This window comes from Ammospiza caudacuta, chromosome 11 (genome assembly GCF_027887145.1).
Source record: "Ammospiza caudacuta isolate bAmmCau1 chromosome 11, bAmmCau1.pri, whole genome shotgun sequence".
In the NCBI taxonomy this organism is placed as follows: domain Eukaryota; kingdom Metazoa; phylum Chordata; class Aves; order Passeriformes; family Passerellidae; genus Ammospiza; species Ammospiza caudacuta.
The window spans coordinates 6624494-6647701 of NC_080603.1; the positions used below are offsets into that span (position 1 = coordinate 6624494).

Below are 23208 nucleotides of genomic sequence, written 5' to 3' on the forward strand. Positions count from 1 at the left end.
GAGGAGAGGAGAGGAGAGGAGAGGAGAGGAGAGGAGAGGAGAGGAGAGAGGAGAGGAGAGGAGCAGGATTCACAAGGATGCTGCTTCCACAAACATTCATCAGACACCTGCAGGTGTCAGGACAAAACTTTGACACTGAAGTAGCATCTGGAACAAAACTCATACTGGGAACTACATCATGCACTGGTCAATATTTGTGTCAATCCCAGAAGTCCTGGCATGTGAAATCTCAGAATAATGGATGAGAATTTTTATTACATTTTCAGTGGAGAGAGGGGCAAAATAAGCCAGAAGCTGTTTCCCAGATTGATGGCTGAACCAACCAGGGATACCTGGGGTTGTGACCTGGCATGTGCCACATCCTCATCCCCATCACCACAGAGCAGCAGCCAGCAGCAATGCCCCAAGGCCTGCATCCCAAAAATGCCCTCCTGGCCCTGGGGCCTGGGGTAGGGGCACTCTGAGTGATTTTTCCCCAAAAAGATGTTGCTATAAAAAGACTTTCTGGGTCTGTGATGTGAATCCTGAGCCAGACAGCTTCTCTTGGGTTCAGCTGAAAGCCCTCCGTGCCAGGCTGCCGCAGTCACCAGGAGAACAGAAATGCCATATGCTGAGGGATTACTGTATAAAACTGAGATGCTTGGCTGCATGCCAAGGCACAGGGTTTCCAAATAGAGTCTGAATCCTGGACAGAAAAGTTCCAACTAAATATAGACATGACAGCCTCAGAGTTGACTTCTTTTTTTTTTCTTCCTTTTTTTTTTTTTTTTTTTTTGTTTGAGTTCACTTAAAATAGCTTGTTGAGGATTTTTTTTTTGTGCCCTGCTGAGGGGGCAGGTAGAGGCATGTTTACAAACACAGTTACAAACCCAAGGCCATGGTGGGATGATGGGAACATCACCCTTCCTCCTGCACATCCTTGAATGGTGCTGAGGGTGGAGCAGATGTGGGTGCTGAGCTCTCAGGCTGTCTCCAACCCTTGGGCAGGAACCAGGAGAGTTGTCCTCTTCTCACACCCTGCCCAGAAAGGTCTGACAGCCTAAAAAACACTGCAGGGAGCCCAAAAATGTGGGCCACAACAAGTGGGTGGCACCTGTGGAGACTCAGTCACACACAGCTCAGCAAGGAGAAGCTTTGCTGGGTGGCTGCAGAAGAGCCAGTCCTGCTGCTGGGATGGAAAGCTGAGAAAAACTCAGCAAGGAGATGCTGCTTGCACTTGGAAAAGGCAGTGTGGATTTTCTGAGCTGCTCACACCTCCTGGAGATGTGGGCTGGATTACTCAGCCACAGAACTACTGGCAAGTGAAGCAAAAAAATCCAAGTCCAGCATGAGGATGGAGCAAGGGATCTCAGTGGCTTTGGGATGCAGCTGCTCCCGGTGCAGTAAGTGAAATACTTTTGCAAAAGCCCATAGAGAAAGCAACAAAGCCTAAAGATCTGAAATGGGAAGGGAGGTGTTGGATGTGCTCCTCACACCCAGCATGGAGTGCTGGGAAAAAGCATTGGAGAAGGACTGGAGGGAACTCATCCTCATGAGCTGGCCACGTGTGCTTGAGGCAGTGGGATGCTGGAGGCTCTTTCAAGGGTTGGAGGAGAAAACTCCCAGAAAGCTGTAAGTCATTCACACATCTATAAAATATAATATGAGAAAATATTAATAGTCTTGATGACAGAAAGGAGGTGAGACAAGCCCCTACATGCATGTTGGCTTGTACAGTATCCACTAACGGCTGCCCAATACATTTGCATTCCAAGCAGGAATTTATTTACAGGTCCACAGCTCCCAGAACAGCTGATAGGGATAAAAATTAAGCAGATGTTTGAGACAGGCCTTAAATGAGGGTGGCCCTACAAAACATAGGATGTCTTAGTATCAAATAATCAGTTGCCCGAAAGGAAAAAAAAAGGTTTGAACTGATATAAAAAGGCAGGAAAGTGGCTGAGGTGGGATCCCACTCCAGCAGAGGAGCTGCCAGGAGGAAGAAGTCTGGCTCTGTAAAATTCCTGTTCCTAAACAATGGTGCTGGGAAGGTCGGTGACACGGGGGAGGTAGGGCTAATAATAACAAATACCATTAGAGTTATACCTTACATAGAGAAAACTGCACTGGAACTGGCTTTCCAAGAGCCCAGCAAAAAGCTTTTGTTTAATTTATGGGGCTCAGACTATTTTTAGCTGGCGGATCCTTGGGGTTTTATCTGGGATTGCTGCTCTGAGCCAGCAGCTGGAACATTTTAATTGTTTGCTCTGGATTTAGGGTGGGTTTGTTTTGGGGTTTTTTTTTGCTAAAGGGAGAAAGAGGAAAGCAGGTGCTGGGGTCTGACCTTGCTGGTCTCCAGAGTGGGGAGAGCAAGTGGGTCTTGGAGCAGCTCTGTGCCTCTTGGGAGACTTTTTGGGGTCGTGCTGGGGGGTGATCAGTTGAAACCCTAATTCTCCAGCCCAGCCATCACCCCACACCCATCCCCAGCCCCTGCCAAAGGCCAGCAGCCAGCAGGTGAGAGGGTGGCAGGGGGACACCGTGTCTCCCCATCCTCTGGTTGCTATGCAGTTCTAAAAATAGCCCGGGCAGCGCAGCAAGGAGGGAGCATCCCCTTCCTTCTTCCAGGAAAGCCAGGAGAGCTCCAGGGTTGCGTGCGGCGCTGCTTTGTTTGTCAGGAAAGCCCTTTGGTGTGAGAGGAGCCATCTGCTCGGGGACAGGAGGTGTTTACAGCAGCCGGGCACAGACGCCCTCTGCAGAGCCTGGCCCGGCTCGGAGCCCGGCCCCGCTGCTGAAGGCAGACGTCTCTGTTTATGAAAACAGCGGCTCCTCCACGCTGGGAGCTCCCGGGGCAGCTCAGAAATCCCTGCTGGCTGGTGCCTGCTCAGAGCTGGCACGGGGTGGGGGGGACAGAAAGAGCTGGGCTGGTGTCCATGCAGGGCACTGGGGATGCTGCTGGCAGCCTGTGCCCCAAGGCTGGGCACAGCCAGAGCTGGGCTGGTGTCCCTGCCATGCAGGGCACTGGGGATGCTGCTGGCAGCCCCTCCAGAGCTGTGCCCCAGGGCTGAGCATCCTGGTGAGCAGGGCTGGGGGGGATGCTGGGCTGCAGCCCTTGGAGGAACCACCGGCCCTTAGGGGACACCACAGCACCAGGAGCTGTTTTGGGGCTCCTGTCCCACTGCCTATGCTCAGAGTGCAGGCAGATGGGGGTCTTGGAGTATTTCACCCTCTCCTGGGAGCATATTCAAGGCTGAAGTGTTTTGCTTTGCTTTGCTTTGCTTTTAATTGCCTCCTTTCTGTCATATCAACTCCCCAACACCTTCACAGGATCACAGGGAGAGCTGTCTGCCTGCACCCTGATGTGACGGTGTTCACAGGGGCTTTTGGATGAGGGAAGAGACGAGGATCTGACTCCATGTTTCAGAAGGCTTGATTTATTATTTTATTATATATATTATATTAAAACTATACTAAAAGAATAGGGGAAAGGATTTCATCAGAAGGCTGGCTAAGAATAGAATAGCAAAGAATGATAACAAAGGCTCTGTCTTGGACTCTGTCTGAGCTAGCTGGGTTGTGATTGGCCATTAATTAGAAACATCTAACACGGGCTAATCAAAGATCTACTTGTTGCATTCCACAGCACCAGATAACCATTGTTTACATTTTGCTCCTGAGGCCTCTCAGCTTCTCAGGAGGAAAAATCCTGAAGAAAGGATTTTTCATAAAAGATGTCTGTGACACCCTGAGCACAGGCATTGGGACAGGAACCCCAAAACACCTCCTGGTGCTGTAGTGTCCCCGAAGGGGCAGTGGTTCTGCCAAGAGCTGCAGCCCAGCATCCCCCCAGCCCTGCCCAGCCAGGATGCTCATCCCTGGGGCACAGCTCTGGAGGGGCTGCCAGCAGCATCCCCAGTGCCCTGCATGGCAGGGACACCAGCCCAGCACGTGGCTGTCCCCACCATGCCAGCTCTGAGCAGCTACCAGCCAGCAGGGATTTCTGAGCTGCCCCGGGAGCTCCCAGGATGGAGGAGCCCGTGTTTTCATCCCCCTCTCTGACCCAAGAGGATGTGAGATTGGCATTAAAGGGAAAACTTTATGAAGTTTTTCTGAAGAACGGCAAAAAAAAGCACAAGTTTTCAACCTTATTTCCTCCCTGCCTTTCTTTTTCTCATTTTTGTCTCCCTACAGAGTAAATTTATATCATTTGGATCCCGCTGACACAAATAACCCCAGGTTTTGGGCTGAAACATCAGCAATCACCTCCTTCCATTGCTGGCCAGCATGGCAAGCTAATTTTAACCTCCCAAGCTCCCTCCCATCTCCTGGAGGTTGTCCTGTTGCAGCCAGGGAGTGCTAGAAAATAGTGCATCGCCCACTCATCCAGCCTCCTTGAAGGGAAATATTTATATGATGCCAAAGAGAGGGTTTCCATGGCAGTGATGACTCTAGCACCGTCGCCTTGGAAACCACTTGAGGCCATCTTGAAGGGTTTAAAAATCCCCTTCAGAGACAAATAAGGAGAGGGAGAGGAGAAGCCACTGGGATCAGAGCGGTGTTCTGGTCTCCCCTGACTTTCCTTGCCTGGGTCCCTGCCCGTGCCACTGGGATGATTTGTAGTCCAGGTGTCACCTCAGGGACAGACCCAGGACAAAGGAATTAAGTGCTGTGCAAACAGAAGTGGTTCGGTTGGTGCTTCCTCCCACTTCCCAAAGCATCTGGCAGTGACTCTGGTGTCGGGGCTTCAGGGAGACTCCCCTGTGTCACCAAACACCAGGGTGATTATCAGCGCCTGCCCAGCTTCAAGCACCTGCAGCAAACACACAGCTCCCATGTCTTTGACAGCCCAAGTGCCCATCACACGTGAAGAGCCCCGTGTTTCTCCTGAGGAGCTGCCAAGATGTGAGGCACAGGCACAGGCACAGGCGGCTGCTGGCAGCAGAGCGCTCGCCTGTGGCGGAGGGAGGAAGGAACGAGCGCACCTCTGTGTGTCACACACACATCCTGCTCAGCCCCCGCTGCAGATCCCGCAGCCCTGCTGCAGCCGGGTAGGAGCCAGGGGGTAGCACGGTGGGGATGGATGGAGAGCAGAGATCTCTGCAGCCAGGTCAGGAACTTGGGGTTCATTGCAAAGGGCCTGGGTGCAGGGGCCTTTTGGGATTTGGGGTTTATTGCAAAGGGCCTGGGTGCAGGGCCCTGCTGGGATTTGGGGTTTATTGCAAAGGGCCTGGGTGCAGGGCCCTGCTGGGATTTGGGGTTCATTGCCAAGGGCCTGGGTGCAGGGCCCTGCTGGGAGCTGCAGCCACAGCTCAGAGCAGTCCTGAGAGAAGAGAGGGATAGAGAGGATGAGAGGGTAAGAGAGCAAAAGCATAAGAGAGTAAAGGGATAAGAGAACAAGATTCCCATTACAATACAGTAAATCTTCTTCTGTGCTGAATATTCTGATTCTCACTAACCAATCTAGTACAATATACAAATCCTATGGCATTTACATACAGCCTATAGGAATCATTACATCACCATACTGTGTTACATTTTAAACCCTAAAAACTCCTCTTTGGACTCCTTCTGCTAAGCTGTAGGGTCTGCTCTGACCCTTGGACCAGCAAAGGGTCTTGTTCCATCAAAAGGGGATTACCTTCAGCTGGCCACACCATTGTTTTCCAGTTGTTCAGTAACTGAGGTATCTCAAAGCTTGCTTTCATTTCAATCTCATTTATAGTTTCCATATTCTCGAAATCTTTTGCCAGGCAATCATATTTACAAGGCTTTCCTGTTTCATCTTCCCCGACAATGCCGACCCTCAGCGCCTTTGGCCACTCATGCTCCCAGCCTGCAGGAGCTCTGTCACCAGCAGCCAGCCCATCTGGCTCTCAAGGACACCAAGAACACGGCAGGGAGGACAAAGCTTTCTGAGCAGATGGATGGTGAGCTCCACAATGCAGGGGTGGCCAGTGTCACTGTTTGTTCAAGATATGGGATTGCTTTCTTTGGGGTTTTGCTGAAAAATATTGGTTATCCTCTTCATTTTGTTTAGGGCAATCTAAAATATTCTCTTCTTGCTCCCTGAGCTGCCTCCATGGTGAAGTGTCAGTGACTCCAAGCCAGAGCTTTTTCCTGGCACCCACTGCAGAGCTGCCTCCCATCCTCACCTACAGGTACCTTCACAGCACCCCTCACTCCTCACCTGCCCTCCAAAACCCAGCCAGCTTTCCCAGAGAGAACATCCTGCAGTGCTCAGTCCCTCAGTCAAAACCCAAGGGAGGGTCTGGCCATAGAGCCAGTACCAGGGTAACTCACACCTCAGCATCCCACTGCCCGTGCCAGGCTGCCTGCTCCTGCCTGCACCTCGAGGGGGCATCTGGGGGTGCCAGGGCAGTGCCCAGCTCACTCTTGACCTACAGCATGTGAAAATCCTCATATTTATATTTTTGTTTATATTGATGCAGCTTTTCATGTCTTGAATGTTGGAGCACATGGGTGTGAGGCCAGGGCTTTGCCCAGGAGGGAGCTCCTAGCACGCTGTGTGTCACAAAACTCATGCCTGGCCAGTGCTGACCCAAGGTGCCAGGTTGGGATGCAAAGCTTAAAATTACAGAGCGTAAATATTTATTCATGGGTGTGAGATGTCCCAGCCAAATCAGGCACCCAGGTGGGTTTTTTTATGAGGTTCTTACATCCATCCCATGCTCAGGTACAGCACAAATTGACTGAGCACTGACACCCACACAACAGATCTCCAGTCACAGTAAAACTTGGCAAAGCTGCTGTTTCTGCTCGTCCATGGATCCAGGTGTCCTTGAGTCCCTCTGGCTGCAGTGACTGAGCTGTGACACCAGACCAGCCTGGGAGGGTCTCAGAGCCTGAGATGCTGTGGGACCTTGGTCATCCCCGGGATAAAGCTGTTCTTTATCCCTCAGAGACTGCTCTAAGCCTCCAACAGCAAAATCCTTCTCTGCAGGGCCAGGCTGTTTTACTTCACCACGAACAATCCCAAACTCTCCAATAAAACTCCACTACCCCATCACATCACAGTGTGTCACGAGAACTAACATTTATTTTACATTAACACCCTTCCGTGCTGTAACAATCGATGAACCGGTGCGGGAAGGGATGTGGGACCCTTTGGGGGTGGGTCTCCTGGGGAGATTAACCGGGGAGCTGGTGGAAAGGCCGGTTCTGTCCCGCTCCTCCTCCCGCGGGGGTCTGGCCCCCTCCTGCGGGCGGCCGCGGGACCGGCGGGTCCCGGTAAGGGCAAGGGCAAGAGCAAGGGCCGAGGGGTCCCGGTAAGGGCCGGCGAGGTCCCCGGTAAGGGCAAGGGCCGGCGGGTCCCCGGTAAGGGTCGCGGGTCCCGGTAAAGGCAAGGGCAGGCGGGAAGGGCAAGGGCCGTGGGGTCCCGATAAGGGCAAGGGCCCGGCGGGTCCCCGGTAAGGGCCGGCGGGGTCCCGGTAAGGGCAAGGGCCGGCGGGTCCCCGGTAAGGGTCGCGGGTCCCCAGTAAGGGTAAGGGCCGGCGGCTCCCGGTAAGGGCCAGTGGGATCCCGGTAAGGGCAAAGACAAGGGCTGAGGGGTCCCGGTAAGGGCCGGCGGGTTCCGGTAAGGGCAAGGGCCGGCGAGGTCTCGGTAACGGCCGGCGGGTCCCCGGTAAGGTCCGGCAAGGGTAAGGGCCAGCAAGGTCTCGGTGAATTCCGGCAGCCCCGAGGCTCTCTCTGCCCGTGACAGCTGCTCCGGCCGCCGCCCCCGGCCCTCGCCGCCCCGCGGGGCCGCCCCCGACCCGCCCCCGGCCGTCCCTACATAGCGGCGGGGCCGCCCCCAGTGCCGGCCCGCTCCGCCATGGCCCCAGCGCTGCCGCTCTGCGCGCTGGCCCTGGCCCTGCTGCCCGCCGCCGTGGCCGCGCAGGAGGCGGCCGGAGGTAAGCGGTGACCGCGGCCCCGCCGTACGGCTGGAGGGCTCTCCGCGCACAGCACCCCAAAATCGCGGCCGGGCAGCGGCTTTGGAGCCCGGCTCTGTGGGTGTCCGGGCGGGAAGCAGGCCGGCAGCAGCGGGCGGGTGGCCGCTGGTCAGGGGCTGTGGGCAGTGAGGGCAGGGAGGGATGGCCCTGTCCCTCGGGGACAGTTCCGCACGGAGGGATCCCGCCCAGCCCGGTGTGTCCCTTCGAGGTGGGGAAAGTTTGGTGGGTGCTGCAAGTGGAGCTTTGCTCGCCGCTTTTCCGGCTTCCACTGGAACTTCCATAGCCGGGGGAGCTGTGGCTGCCCCATCCCTGGAAGTGTCCGAGGCCAGGTTGGACGGGGCTGGGAGCAGCCTGGGATAGTGGAAGGGTCCCAGCCCCTGGTGGGCTTAAAACCCTTCCTATCCAAACCATTCCATGATTCAGTGATGATAACAGCTCAGGTGAGAGAGCTGCTTACCTGTCCTGACCACGGGACAGCCAGGCTCCTGCTGATGGCCCTGTGGAGGGTGTGGGACAGTGGCTGGGCAGCCTCAGACCAGGAAGAAGATGGGTGTTGTCGGACATGGATGGGTGTTGTTGGGTATGGGTGGGTGTCCAGCTGCTCCTCCTTAGTGGCTGGGGATGGAGCAGAGCTCCCAGAGGTGCTGCTCCAGGTGGAGAAGAAGCTGTAGCAGAGGGTGGGGATGACTGCCTTCAGAGTGTCCTAAGAAGTCTGCCCCCTCTTCCAAGCCAGGAGCTGTTCTCCATTCACTTCACTCCTCCTGTAGCCAGCTGTCAAAAGCATGACCCAGGTGGCTTTAGCACAGCAAGAGCTGCTGTGGTGTCTCTGTCCCTGAGCAGTGCAGTGCTTCCTGTGCCATGCCATGGGAGCTGTCTGCTCACCTGGAATGGGACATTGGGACAAACCAAATCCTGAAGGGCTGTGCTGTCCTCAAAGCAGCCCATTCCCCAACAGCTGTAATTCGCTGCCTTTGACTTAATGACTTGCAGGATGATGCCCCAAGCTAGAGAGAGGGGATATCCTGGGGGAAAGCAAAGCCTATTTAAAACCACAAGTTCTACTTTTGCCCACCACTGGCCTCCTGTGCTGTGGGAGGGTGTTCTGTGACTCCTGGTAGAGAACAGTCCTGGAGCAGCAGAGGCACTGCTGTGCTTCCCTATTTCTTCAACTGAGGCTGGAGAAGATGCAGCTTCAGAGTGTTTAAAACCTGCAATCTCAGCCTCTCTGGTGTGTAAACACCCTTATCTGAGCTATGTTAATCAATTGCCCAGTTGTTTGGAAGGCTATACAGAGCATGTGACTGCTGACAGTGGGTCATAGCTGAGGGTTCCTGCCAGCTGGAGGGAGAAAATCCAGCTTTGCTGATTGTGAGAGTGGAAAACAAGCACCTCTGGGATTGATTTTTTCCTGATTACGACACTGCAAAGCAATGATCCTTCAGCCAGCAGTGAGTGGTCAGGCAAATTGAGTTTTCCTTTTAAACCACTGTCAAACAGGCTGCTGCTTAGACTCTTGAGCAGGAATCAGTTTTAAACGGCTCATTCTTGAGGGCTTGGCAAAGCACCCTTCCTGCAGATCTGGGGAAGCACAGCAATGAATTGCAGGTGAATATCCTGTAGGAAGACATTTTCCAGGAGCACTGCTGGGAGCTGTAGCTAAGCTCAGAATGGGGCCAGCTTGTCCTGTGTTCAGACTTTATCCATTTCCCTGCCCAGCTGGATGCCTTCATCCATGGTGGCTCTGATCCTGAGAGCCACCTGTGTCTGTAGAACTGAGGTCTGGAAAGAGGTGGGGATGGAAACAGGTTCTGAACATGAGCACAGATTTTGGCTGCAGTGCTGCTCCCATTGCCTGGACTGTGTCCTGCTGAAGGAAGGTTTGGATGAACTGGCTGGGGTAGGGCACAGCCCTCATGTGCAGCAGCAGGCCTCCTGCAGGATCTGTAGCTCTGTGTGCTCCTCTCCTTCTCCTGGTAGCAACTTCTGTGTCTGGGCTTGTTTGCTTGAGCTGCTCCATCATCTGGTGCCACAGGACTGTATCACCCACCCACTGCTTGCCCTCATCCTCACAGGGTCCTTCCAGACAGACTCTAGCTGTGTCCCTCGGCTGCCCTACTGTCACAGCTGATGCTCAGGCTTTTGGGGAAATAAAACCCAAGAGAGGAACTCACAGTTTAGGGCTTTGTCAGCAGAGCAAGGCAGAACTTGCCTTGCATTTGGGCTTCCTACCATGACAGGGAGCACGTGCTGAAGCTGGTGGCTCTTGCAGCAGCTCCAGTGGTGGGCAGGAGCAGGTGTGGAGAACCCCAGAGTTTTAAAGCACTGAAGCTCTTCAAAGTCCTGAGGTGTCTTTCTTTTTTTCCTTCCTGCAGATTGTCGCCAGTATACGAACAGGAGCTGTGAAGAATGCCTGAAAAATGTCACTGTGAGTAGCAGCAGTGAGATTCCCAACCTCTCACCACCCTTGAAAAAGTTTCCTTCCTGGAAGCAGGGCTGGTCCCTTGTCCCAGACATGCTGCAAATTCCACCCACCTATGAGGGTGAGAGGGCAATCCCTCTCTGGTGCTCTGGAGAGAGGTTGCTAGAAACTGGGTGGGTTTTGTTGTGTGCTTTTAGATTAGAGTAATGGAATTGCTTCCTCATGAATGGGCTTGGAGAAAGGACTGAGTGGGCTGGGCTGGCTGGTCAAGTTCCCCTGCAGCAGCTGGGCTGTGGCACTGGGTGGGTGCAGGATGTGTACTGGTGTCCTGCCAGTCCCTGCTGCCTTATCACAGATATCAGCAAACTTGAACTTGAGTCAGATCTTGCAGCTGATGTGGCCAGAACCAGTTTGACCAAACCCTTCTGAATGCTGGGTTTGGGGTTGGTGCCACCAGGAGAGGAGCATGCAAAGCTCTGCAGATGGTCTGGTGGTGGCTGGGTGTGACTGTGTTCACAGGGGTCTGAGGATGAGGGAAGAAATGAGGATCTGACTCCATGTTTCAGAAGGCTTGATTTATTATTTTATGATATATATTACATTAAAACTATACTAAATAGAAGAAAGGATTTCATCAGAAGGCTAGCTAAGAATAGAAAAATAAAGAATGACAACAAAAGCTTGTGGCTCAGACTCTGTCTGAGCCAGCTGACTGTGATTGGCCATTAATTAGAAACAACCAACATGAGCCAATTAAAGATCTACCTGTTGCATTCCACAGCAGCAGATAATCATTGTTTACATTTTGTTCCTGAGGCCTCCCAGCTTCTCAGGAGGAAAAATCCTAAGGAAAAGATTTTTCATAGAAGATGTCTGTAACAGCTGGGCACATGCACACCTCTCCTGCTCATCAGCTTTGTGTGTGTGGAGTGCTTTATCTCAAAGATTTTCTTCTTATCCCAAAAATAAACATAAAGGATTTGTGTTATTAATGGTGGGATTCTTAAGGCTGTCCTGGGCAGGGCCAGTAGTTGGCTCAATGATCCTTATGAGTCCCTTCCAGCTCAGGATAGTCTACAATTCTAAGGCAGGAAAAGGAGTCTCAGCATCTTTACTCTGCACTCCCCTCTCCCAGTGTGATCTGTGCTGACACAGCTCTTACTCCTGAGCATCCTGTGTCTGCTGGGTGATACCTGGTGAGCCAGCCTGTGCTGTGGCTGCCAAGCAAAGTGTGGGTCACTGGCAGTGCAGGAGTAACTCTGTGCTGCCTGCTCCCTGTCTCCTAGTGCCTGTGGTGTGCCAGCAGCAGGAGGTGCATGGAGTACCCTGTCAGGAGGATCCTCCCCCCGGCTGACCTGTGTGAGCTGCGCTCGGCTCGCTGGGGAGTCTGCTGGGGTAAGTGCCAGCCTGGGCTGTGACTGTGGGAGTGCCTGCCTGCTGCTGTGGGAGGTTCCCCTGCCTCCCATCTCTGCCAGTGCAGCAGTGACAGGCTGAAGGCAGTCAAGGTTCTGCAAACTTGCTGGAGCGTGGGCGGGGAAGCAGAGTATGAGCAGTTCCTGCCTTCTGGCAAGTAGGACCCGTGAGGATTTAGCTGCTCCAAAATACATCTCTTCTGCTGTGGTGTGATGGAGGTTCCAGACATGGCTTGCACCTGGGAGCAGCAGTGGAAGGTTCTCTGTGGGCCTGTGCAGCCCTTGCTGGTGTCTGAATCCCAGAAGATCTCTCCCCTGCAGCTGCCATGTCACTCTGTGCACCGCTGCTGGCTCTTCATGTGGCTACTGTCCCACGTGGGCTCATGGAACCAGAGGTGTGGTGACTTCTCTGGGAACCTGTGTGTGCTTCTAGTGCTGAGTGTACCACAGTCCTGCTCAGCTCTTACCCACCTGAGAAAAAACCTCCTCTAAAACCACCCCTGCACATGCAGGTCTCCTCTGGGAGCTTTTTCTGGTGGACAGCTGCCTCTCCTCCCTCCTGCTCCGTTTTCTGAAGGATTTCTGGAGACTTTGGTGCCTTGTTTAGACCAAGCTTAGTGCATGTTCATGCTCAGACAGGAGCCAGCTTTTGGGGGCTGGTTGCTCTCACCCACCCCCTTGATGAGGAGCCTGGAGCTGAATTGCTGTTGCCTGTCATCTCTTGTGCTCGAGGCTGAGCTCTCCTGTCTGCCCACAAGAGTTCACACTGCTCTTCTGCTTGTGGAGGAAGAATCTCCTCTTTGTGAGCCCTGTGGTATGCTTTTCTGAAACTTCTGTAAGACTTTGAAATACTAGTTTTGATGTGAGTAGCTTCACAAAAGGTTTCATTATAGAAGATCACATTCCTTGGCTTGCAAAACTTGCTATGAGGAGATTAGTCCTGTGGGAGATTAGCTCTTGTGTGATTCTGCATTTTTGGTGTGTGTGACTTAGCCTTTGTCATCAGCTGGAGGAGTGCCTGGTGCTCTGTAGAGACCTCTCTGTGTGGGAAGGGGGGTGCTGAACCCAAGGCTCATCCTGAAACCCCAAAAGGGTTTCAGAAGCACTGAAACTGCTGCAGGCTTTGAAAACCACTTCAGTGGTGGAGTCAGCTCAGGCTGGAGTACCTAAAAGAGGATCTATTTAGAGCAGATAAAAGGAAGAAATCTCTTACAATGAGGGTAAGGCACTGGCACAGGCTGCTCAGAGAGATGGTAAATGCCCCATCCCTGGAAACATTCAAGGTCAGACTGTGAGCAGCCTGGTCTAGTGAAAGATGTCCCTGCCCATGGCAGAGAGTTGGACTGAATGACCTTCAAAAGTGCTCTGAGCAAGTTCAGGTGCACTGAGATTTCTGTAGCCTGGCTGTTGTGTACAAAGTGGCTCCTAAACAAATATTTCCACAGGCACAAGTCTCTGAACAGCCTGAACCATGCTTGGAATAAACTCCTCTTTGTTGTTGCCTGAAATCCTTGGCATCTAGAAGTAACATTTTTGGCTGGTGTCTCTGCTGCCATTGCTGCAGGAGCTGAAAAAGATGAGCAGGGACCAGGGCTTGTGACTGCTGCCTCACTGTGTTCCAGCAGGTTTTGTTGTGTGTGTGGGCAAGCAGAGCCCCCCAGCCCTGGGGAGACGTGGCAGTCAGTGCAGGAAGCAGGACTTGGCCCTCAGCTGCCTGAGCAGCACTGCTGCCCCCAAGCTGATAAATCTCAACAGATTTTATTTCAGTTTATCTCTTGCCCAAGGACTTCAGACTCCTCTAAGTGCTCATCTCATCAGAGATGACTTCTGAGGCTGTCTCCCATGGACAGCAATTCCACCCTGTCAGAGATCCTTCCTTAACCCTGAAGCCTTCAGTTGTTGGGTGTTTTCCCTTGATGGTTACTTTTTACCTGGTTTAGTGATTAAGATGGTTTTGCTCCTGTTTCTGCCAGAGGAGTTTGACCTGAGTGCATTTGTCCTTGCCTTTCTTCACAGCCAGTAACTGAGCACTCCTGTTAGCAGGGACATGTGCTCAGCTGGTGTTTATTTGTGGGTACCAACACTTGCTATATCTACATTGGTATATCTACATTGTTATCTACAGCTAACAATGTCCATTTGCTTTCCCAGGTGGTTGCACATCTACAGCCCAGTGACTGAAGCTGCTGGTGACAGTAGCTGTATGTTCAAGAGAAAATGGCTGTAGATAAGAGGAAATGGCCTCGAGTTGCACCAGGGGAGGTTTAGGTTGGATAGTAAGGAAAAGATTCTTTACTCAGAGGGTGGTCAGACAGTGGAACGGGCTGCCCAGGGCAGTGGTAGAGCCACCATCCCTGGAAGGATTCAAAAAACACAGAGCTGTTGCACTTGGGGACATGGTTTACTGGAAGACCTGGCAATGCTGGGGGAACAGTTGAACTTGATGATCTTTGAGTGCTTTCCCAACATTAATGATCCTGTGATCCTATATTGTCACCCCAGGCAGATGTGTCTGTGTGTGCTAAACATGTTTTTGTCAAATCCTTCAGTGAACTTTGAAGCCCTGATCATTGCCATGTCCGTGGTGGGAGGAACGCTTCTGATCATGTTGGGGGTCTGTTGCTGCTGCTGCTGTTGCAAGAAAAAGAGCAAAAAGCAAGTATTGGAGGGGGTCCTCTGACTGTGGGGCAGCTCAGATGCAGCCATGTGCTGCTGCAGAACTGAGTGCTGAGAGCACTAAAGGGCTTTTTTGTCTCCCAGGCCAGACAAGGATGACGAGAGAGCAGCCAGGGAGCGGGAGAAGCGGCGGGTGCGGCAGGAGGAGAGGTGAGTTTGTACCACAGGCCCTGAGGCTGCAGGATGATTTGGCTTCTGTCTGTGCCATCAAACATGATGCCAGGAGGCACATGGGGCTCAACACATGCAGTCAGTGGCTGCTTCAGCCCTAGCTCACACACAAGGAATGTCATGACATTAGGAATGTCATGCTGGGGTGACTCGTGGATGTAGCATCACAAGTATTGTGTATGCAGCTCCCAAAGGGCTGCTGACATGTGGGCTCTGGTGGTCCCTAGAGCCTCCCTGAGGTGGGAGGCTAAGCAAACCTGCCAGCCTGGAGCTCCCTTGCTTGGGAATAAGCAAGCTCTGGCTCTTTTTGTTCCCTTTTGTACCAGCAATTACTGACTCATGGCTTTTCTGTTTGCCTCTCGCAGGAGAGCAGAGATGAAATCACGGCATGATGAAATCCGAAGGAAATACGGTACAGTGCTGACATGAGTGATTCAAACTAAGCTTTAGATGAGGCAGCCTCTGTAACTGTGCTCCTTGCCATGGTCACAGCTGTAAATGAGACCTGGCCAGCAGGGAAAACATGGTCCCTGCTTCTCTTGGCTCAGAATAAGTGTAGAGATGCCGGGCTCATGGTGTGTGAGCCCACACAGGGCTAATTTCCCTGGGCAGGGAAGAGGAAATGTATAATGTTCCCCAGAATGTGTCCTTTGTGTGGGAGAAGCTGATGGAGCTTGACTGGAGGGGAGAAGCAGAAGCTGACAGACACAGCACCATCATGATGCTGTTACCCTTCAGGCACAGCCCTCCAGTAGCCCTGTGGTGAGCCAGCAGCCTGGGCTGTGGGGCCAGGTAGGAATCAGAATGCCCAGAGCTGCAGGAGCACAGAGCAGGCACCAATCCCACCCCAATCCCTCTGGTCCTCTGTGCCAGCAGTGGTGTCTCAGTCCCCTGGGGATGGGAGTGCACAGTCTCCCTCCTGGGGCTGACCTGTCCCTCAGGTGAGTCCCAAGGACCTGGGCCAGGGGAACATCAGCTTGGAAGGAAGCAGGGAACAGCCAGTTGCTCTGTGCATGGGACAGCCTGCCCACTGGGACTGCCAGGGGCTTTGCCAGTGTCTGCCTGTGGGGCAGTTGGGCTCATGCATGCTGCACTTGGTGGTCTCTGGCTTTGGGGAGGCTGTAGGGAAAACTAGAGATCTTTTCTCTGCCTGCAGCTGCTGCCTGCTGTAGGTCCAGGTTAGGCAGGAGATCCCAGGGACTCTGGATGGGCAGGCTCCTTTGGGGAAGAAAGAGCAGGCAAAGCTGTTCTTGAAGGAGCTCTTGGATGGGAAGCATCTTCCCATGGAAGAGCTGTGCTCTGGGCCTGTCTTGCCATGCCAAGGCTGTCTGGCTGCAGCCTGACCCCAGAGTTTGCAGTCTTGTCCTTTGTGACTGTTCTTCAGAAGTGTTGAGCTGGGAAAGCAGCAAACAGCATGGCATGTGGCTTGTTGCTAGCCCAAATTCCAGCCCCATACCCTGCCTTGCTGCTTCCCAGTCTCAATGCAGGAGCAGGGAAACAAGTCTAAGAACAGTTCTAATTTAATTTGGGAGTCTGCTTGTAAGTCCAGTCTGACAGAAGGGGTGTGCAGAGGGAGCACTCTGGAAGATCAGGCAGGCTGCTTTACCTGGACTGTACATGGACTGCCTGGGAGAGGAGCTTGCCATCAGGTCAATCTTCTCAATAGATGTCTCCTCTTGTAGAGAAAGAGAGAGTGAAACAGTGCTGACTGTGGGCACTGCTCAATTAAGAGCAGGTGTTTTGGGAGAACTGCAGCTGGGAGGCTTGAGGAGGCTTAAATGACAAAGAGTTGCTTCCCAGGACTGGTTTTCTTGCTGGCTGTGACCACTGTGGGAGCTGCTGTCTGAACAAATGTCTCCTCTCTTCTAGGCCTGTTCAAGGAAGAGAACCCTTATGCAAAATTTGAGAATTAGCATCTCCAGACACACCCACCCACCCTGGTGAACAGTGCCTTCTGCAGAGCCAAAAGTCTCCAGCTTCTCCCCACCGCCATGGTGCCACTTCAACTGCCACAGAAGATGACCCAAATCCTTGGTGACACCATTGTCCCCACTCCAGGTGCTTGGTCTGGCCAGGGCTTTGCTCTTACCCTGCTGGTGCAAGAAGCCATGGTGGCAATACTGGAGGATGGAGCATTTCTTCTCACTCACCCCAGGGTGGTTGTGGTGTCCAAAGCAATGCACAGAACAGTCCTTGTCCCAGCCAAGGGCAAAAGCAATGTCACACCTCCCTCACTCCTGCCTCACCAAGAACACTTCATGCACACAGAGCTAGGCTCTTCTGCTCTGCTCCCTTTTTTTTTCTTCTAGTATATGCAAAAGCCAGCAAGAGTTTCCTGACATAAGGGTCAGCAGGAGGCTTTGGCTGTCACTCCAGGTGCCTGCACTTATCCCAGCACATTAGCAGTCCTCTCAAAGAGCACAAGTTTCTGGTGATCTGGTGCTTCCAGGAGGAAGGGCCTATGTGCACCTTCTCACTTGCAACTAATCTGGGGAAATGCCCCACCTTTCCTACCTCTCTGTGCCTTTCTAGAAAGGTGGTCTTGGGCTCAATGGCCACATCTGTTAGCAATACTGTAAGTTTCAAGTGCATTTACAATTTGCTGACTGTATATTAAACTGATTCAATTACTGTTCTGGTCTGAAAGAGTTTAATTCTGCTTCCACAGCAGGCACAGGTTGGGAGTAGTGGCAGATGGAGTTGTCACTGTTATGTGGCTGTGACTCATTGGGGGTAGCTGGGGGAGGCAGAAGCAAGGCTGCCTCGGGCTCTTGCTGGGCTTGAAAGGAGGAATCAGTTCCCAGAGATGTTCAGGTGTTAGGAAGAGCTGGGGATGGAAGCAAGGCTGCTCTCTGAGGAAGGAGCTGGGTGTTCTGGCAAGAGTTTGGCCTTTTGTCCCTGGGATCTCTAGGAGAGAGCCCCTGCATACGTGGGGGGCCTGGGGGCTCAGCCTGCAGCCCCAGCAGTGCAAGGGAACTGGACTAGGGAGGAGGATGGAGCTGCCCAGGGCTGCCCATGCAGCACCCACAGCCCCGTGTGAGGCTGGGCAGGATGGGAGAGTCTGGGCTGGGGAAAGCTGCCCGTGGCCTCCTGCCTGGGGGGGACTGCCATGGGCTGGGGTAAAACTCTCCCTGTGCACGGCTGGGCTTGTGGAGCTCAGCAGAGCTGGGGAGCTGAAGGAGCCCTGGCTGGGGTAAAACTCTCCCTGTGCAGGGCTGGGCTTGTGGAGCTCAGCAGAGCTGGAGAGCTGAAGGAGCCCTGGCTGGGGTAAAACTCTCCCTCTGCAGGGCTGGGCTTGTGGAGATCAGCAGAGCTGGGGAGCTGAAGGAGCCCTGGCTGGGATCAAACTCTCCCTCTGCAGGGCTGGGCTTGTGGAGATCAGCAGAGCTGGGGAGCTGGAGGGCCTGGAGCCCTGGCTGGGATCCAAGTCTCCCTCTCCATGTTTGTGGAGCTCAGCAGAGCTGCTCCAGCTGAGCTGGGGAGCTGAAGGGCCGGGAGCCCTGGCTGCTGCCAGCACACCCCAAGGGCAGGACCTGCAGGTGACTTTTGATCCAGACTGTCCCTGGCTATGCCAGAAGAGGCTTGGGTGGGAGGAACAAAGGGACTGGCCCTGCCAGGCTCTCTGGTGGCTGCTCTGCTCTCCCACCCTGTGTCCGGGCAGGGGCTGCACTCGGTGCTGCCTGGCAGGAGCCAGGAGTGGGAGGTGATGATCCAGAGATCCCCGTTTGGCTGGAATCCCCCTGGGCTTGGAGGATGAACTGTGGAGCCCAGTAAAGAGAAGGGAAAGTGCTGACAGGGGTCCTGGTTGTCCTGGCCCAAAGGGCCCATGGTGTCTCTGCAAACCAAAGGTACAGGGAAAGCTGTGGGGGCTTTGTTTGAGAGGCACCAACACCCAGGGACAGCTGGTGCTAAAGCCTTTTGAGCTGCCTTTCCCCTGCACCAGGCTCCTGTCCCCCTCCTGCCCTGGGACTGGGACCAGTAAATTCATTTTGTGTTCCCTGAGGGCTCCCGCTGGCCCTGCTCCCAGCACTAAGGGGTGATGTGTCCAAACCTATCAGGGATAGGGGACCCGTGCAAGCAAGTTCCTCTTCCTGAAACCCCACTTGTGACTGGCTCTGTCCTCCTCTGCTGAGCCAGGGCAGCAGAGAGACCTGCTGGGAGCCAGGATGGATGGTGGATGGAATGTGGCTGTGCCCTGGGGACAAAACAGAGGCCATGCCATGCTGCCAGGGCAGCACCCAGTGTCCCTGGACAGAGGCATTTTGTCCTCTCTTCTCATCCTGGGCTCCAGCATCCTCCTTCCGGGGGCTGCCTCCCATAGCCTGGCATGGAGCTACTCCTGATGTTTCTAATTCCTCCTGTGGAAGGTTGATGTGGGCAGGGATCATGTGGCTGAGGCACTGAAAAGCTGGTGAACCCTTAGGCTTGGCTGGGCCATGGTGGGGAGGTGAAGCTGTGTCCTTGGGTGGCCAAGGTGCCACTCAGGTCTGGGAGTGTAACTGAGAGTGGAGCCTGGCAGCTAAAAGGATATTTCATGAGGATTAACTGGTCCTTTGCAAGGCTGCCATGATGGAAATCTGTCCTGAGTGGGATGGGGAAGCAGATGGTGATGGGGACACCACAGCTGAGGAGTGGGACAGTGCCCCACCATCTGCAGTGGGTACCAGGAGGATGCACAAGGGAACTTGGAAAGAAGGGGTTAATGACATCTAACAGGGAGCTTGGCTTTGAGCCCAAGGAGAGTTCTACAGCCCTGTACATAAAGCCACAAAAAGGTGGCACTAGGCCAATTCCAGCCATGTGATAGGAAAGGTGGGACAAACAGCCAACTCTCTGGGAGTGAAACCCCAGGGACAGACTGAGCTGTGAGCACAGGCTGCCCAGCTGCAGGTGGATAACTGTGCTGGGGTGGCCTGCTGTCATCACAGCCTCTTCCATTCCATCCACAGCAGGGCTATGGTGGCAGCAGACCACTCAGGTCAAATTCCTCTGGTAGAAACAGGGCCTGGAGGTGCCTGGTGCTGGAGAGCCTCTGCCAAACAACCCCAGTCTCTTTGCAAAGGGCACAAAATGATTCCAAGAGGTGGTGTCAGTGTGTAGTGCTACAATGGTATTTTCAGGAAAATACCAGGTATATTTCAGGAAAAGTGGTGGAAGAGGCAAAAGATTCAAGAGATCCTATGCTGTATTCCAGAGCTGCTGTATTTGAAGGGGAAAATGCTCACTGGGGCTGATAAATGATCAGCCAGATATTTCTCATGAGTTTGGAGAAAGCAGGAGGCTTGGCGGAGGCAGAACTTTGCAAATAAGTTCTGCCCTGTGAGGAAGTGATTTTAACTGCTGATACTCATTTTTATTTTGAGGGTGTTGATCAGCAGCATGAAGCTGAGATAGAGGCTGATCATCTTCATCAGTGTAGCCCAGGCATCAGTACTGGGACCGCTCCTCTTCCTTCTTGATAGTGGCCTGAATAACGGGGCCCAGGGCACCCTCAGCAACTTTGCTGGATTTCCTACAATGGAAGGAGCTGCTGAGATGCCAGTGGGTGACTTGTGCACCCACAAGGACCTCAACAGGTCTTGTGGTCCCACATTTCTCAACAGGCTGGAGAAATGGGCTGATGGAACCTCCTGAAGTTCAACCAAGGGCTGAGCAGAGTCCTCTCCCTGGGGAGGTGCAGCCCCAGACCCCAGCACATGGCATGGAAACCAGCAGGGACCACCTGGAAGGGATTTGGGCAAACACTGAGGTGTGCAGCCCACTGCCAGGTGGGCTTTGTGCCACAGGATCTGTCTCTGTGGATGGGGGAGCTCTTGGGTGTGTCCCTCAGTGCCCTGTGATGTCAGGCCATGTCACTCATGGTCATTGTGACACCACCTGCGTAACTATAACCACCAGCGTTGGGTAGTGCCAGCACACTCGGGCTGTGACCCAGTGCAGCTGAGGAGCTTCCAAGCGCTGCCAGCATCTGAGGAGCCTCTGTGCTACCAGCGTGTGGGCATCTTCTGTGTGCTGTCAGTGACCGAGCAACCTGAGTGCTGCCAGTGACTGAGGAGCCTCCAAGTCCTGCCAGTGAGTGAGGAACCTCCAAGTCTGCCCGTGACTGAGGAGGAACCTCCAAGTGCTGCCAGTGACCAAGGAGCCTCCAAGTTACTCCAGTGAGTGAGGAACCTCTGAGTTACTCCAGTGACCGAGGAACCTTCGAGTTACTCCAGTGACCGAGGAACCTCTGAGTTACTCCAGTGACCGAGGAACCTCTGAGTTACTCCAGTGACCGAGGAGCCTTTGAGTTACTCCAGTGACCGAGGAACCTCTGAGTTACTCCAGTGACCGAGGAGCCTTCAAGTTATTCCAGTGACTGAGGAGACTTCGAGTCCTGCCAGTGACCAAGGAACCTTCGAGTTACTCCAGTGACCGAGGAGCCTTTGAGTTACTCCAGTGACCGAGGAACCTCCAAGTTACTCCAGTGAGTGAGGAGCTTCTGAGTCCTTCCAGTGACCAAGGAACCTCCAAGTTATTCCAGTGACTGACGGGGCCTCTGAGTCCTGCCAGTGACTGAGGAACCTCTGAATTACTCCAGTGAGTGAAGACGACCATCTGAGTCCTGACAGTGAGTGAAGAGGAACCTCCAAGTCCTTCCAGTGACTGAGGAGCCTCTGAGTGCTGCCAGTGACCAAGGAACCTGAGTGCTGCCAGTGACTGAGGAGCCTACAAGTGCTGCCAGTAACTGAGGAGCCTCTGAGTCCCACGAGAGGTTGAGGAACCTCCGAGTGCCCCAAGTGGAAGCCAAGCCTTCGAGTCCTGCCAGCGGCCGAGAGCAATCGAGCCCGGGAGCAGCAATGGCAGAGGTCAGGGAGGAGCCCCCAGCGCCCCGGGCCGTGCGGGTGTGCCGCATCTGCGTGGATTTCCTGCAGAGCCCCGCTGCTGCCGTGGAGCCCTGCGGACACGTGTTCTGCCACGCCTGCATCCAGCCCCAGGCCGGGCCCGACGCCGCCGCCACCTGCCCGACCTGCCAAGGGCCCATCGGGGGCATCCGCGTGCTGCAGGGCCAGGAGAGCCGGGCCGGGCTGGCCCCGCGCCGGCCCCGCCGCCGCCTCCATCCCTTCGTGGTGCGCTGGCGCCAGCGGCAGCAGCAGGAGGCGCAGGAGGATGCGGCTCCCGGAGGCGGCCGGCGCCGCAGACTGGCCGATGGGGACAGGGCCCCGAGCCCTGTGCCCCGCCAGCGTCCCCGGAGAGAGCTGGATGACCTGCGAAGAAACGGGCTGGGACAGCGGCCACCGAGGGGAATTCAAGCTATGGCCGCAGGGGACAACCAGCACCGCAACCTCGCGTTCTGATTTGATGTGGATCCTCCATGGCCCGTCCGAGCTGCAAACCAGGATGATGAGAAGGGCCTCGTCTGATTTCTTCTGCCCATTGTTTGCACATTACTTCAAGACTAGGAGAGTGGGAGTTGTGGGAGGGAAAGCATATAGTTTTAGAAACTTAGGGATAGAGTAGGATATTGATATTAGGAGATTAGGAGATTAGGAGATTAGGAGATTAGGAGATTAGGATGTTTGTTAGGATGTTTGTTAGGATGTTCGGATGTTTGTTAGGATGTTCGCTCTGAAATAAACTTTTTTTTTATTCAATTTGAAGTGTTAGAAAGCAGCATTCTTTATCAGAACTGGACACACAGAAGTGTACCTCCTTTAATCTGATGTGTGTGGTGAAAGTTCACAACAGGGTATTTATTCCATCCTGATCATACATATTCATTACAATGTACCTCCCAGCTAATACGCAAACACCATTTCCCTAGAACTAATTTGCATGCATTCGCCTTTTACTGGAAGTCCTTTTTTGGTCCTGGAGGTCATCTAAAGGGGGGGTCTGGTGGTCATATTCACTGAATGCTTCAGTATTACTCAATATACCTTTTTTGAACTTTTTCTTTGGGCGTGCACTATTGTTTTTTGTTATGTAATTTGCAAAAAAAAAACTCCTCTGTAGTCCTCTATCTTTTTCTCCACTGGTTCCAGCTACATTTATCCTCCTTTATGCATACCTTTAATCCTTTTTGCTAGTTAGCCCTAAAGCTCTATTCAGTAACTTCAGAGGAACTGAAAATTTCTAGTCTCTGTGTTATTTATCAAGTACCCCCTTTTACTGAGACTGTCTCTTTTAGGCAAGTCCCAATACTTCATTTTCCAGCCCAAAGTGCTGCAACAACTATAACAGTTAATACAAGTACACACAATGATTAGGGTGACTGCCACGAATGCATAACAAATCCAAGAAACATTAATAAGGGAAACAAACAGCAATAACTACAGCAGCCCCAAACAGAAGCACAAACCCAGTGTCAGCCTCTCTCGGCCGCGGGCACTTTCCCCTGCGCTGCAGTTCCGGGCACGGCCGGCAGGGGCGCTGCTGGCTCCCGGCGGGCAGCACGGGGCGGGGGCGGTGATTGCCCCGCGCCTGCAGGGGGCGCTCCGGTGCCAGCTCGGCGACCACGCGGTAATTAATGGTGGCTCTACCGAGACGGGCAGGGATGGAAGGAAGGCTTGCTTTACAATCCATGGTGGTAAATGAGATTTATCAAACTCCACAGCTGTAGCGG

General features: G+C 53.6%; 1 protein-coding gene across 1 annotated transcript; it reads left to right on the forward strand.

Moving 5' to 3' along the window:
* The first annotated feature begins 7807 nt into the window (after positions 1–7807).
* Positions 7808–17225, forward strand: PTTG1IP (PTTG1 interacting protein). The gene is made up of 7 exons (XM_058812325.1): positions 7808–7886; positions 10298–10350; positions 11631–11739; positions 14306–14411; positions 14517–14582; positions 14969–15015; positions 16473–17225. Exons 1-7 carry the CDS (start codon positions 7808–7810, stop codon positions 16514–16516), a joined length of 504 nt encoding a protein of 167 aa, XP_058668308.1. The 3' UTR covers positions 16517–17225.
* Positions 17226–23208: the final 5983 nt, after the last annotated feature.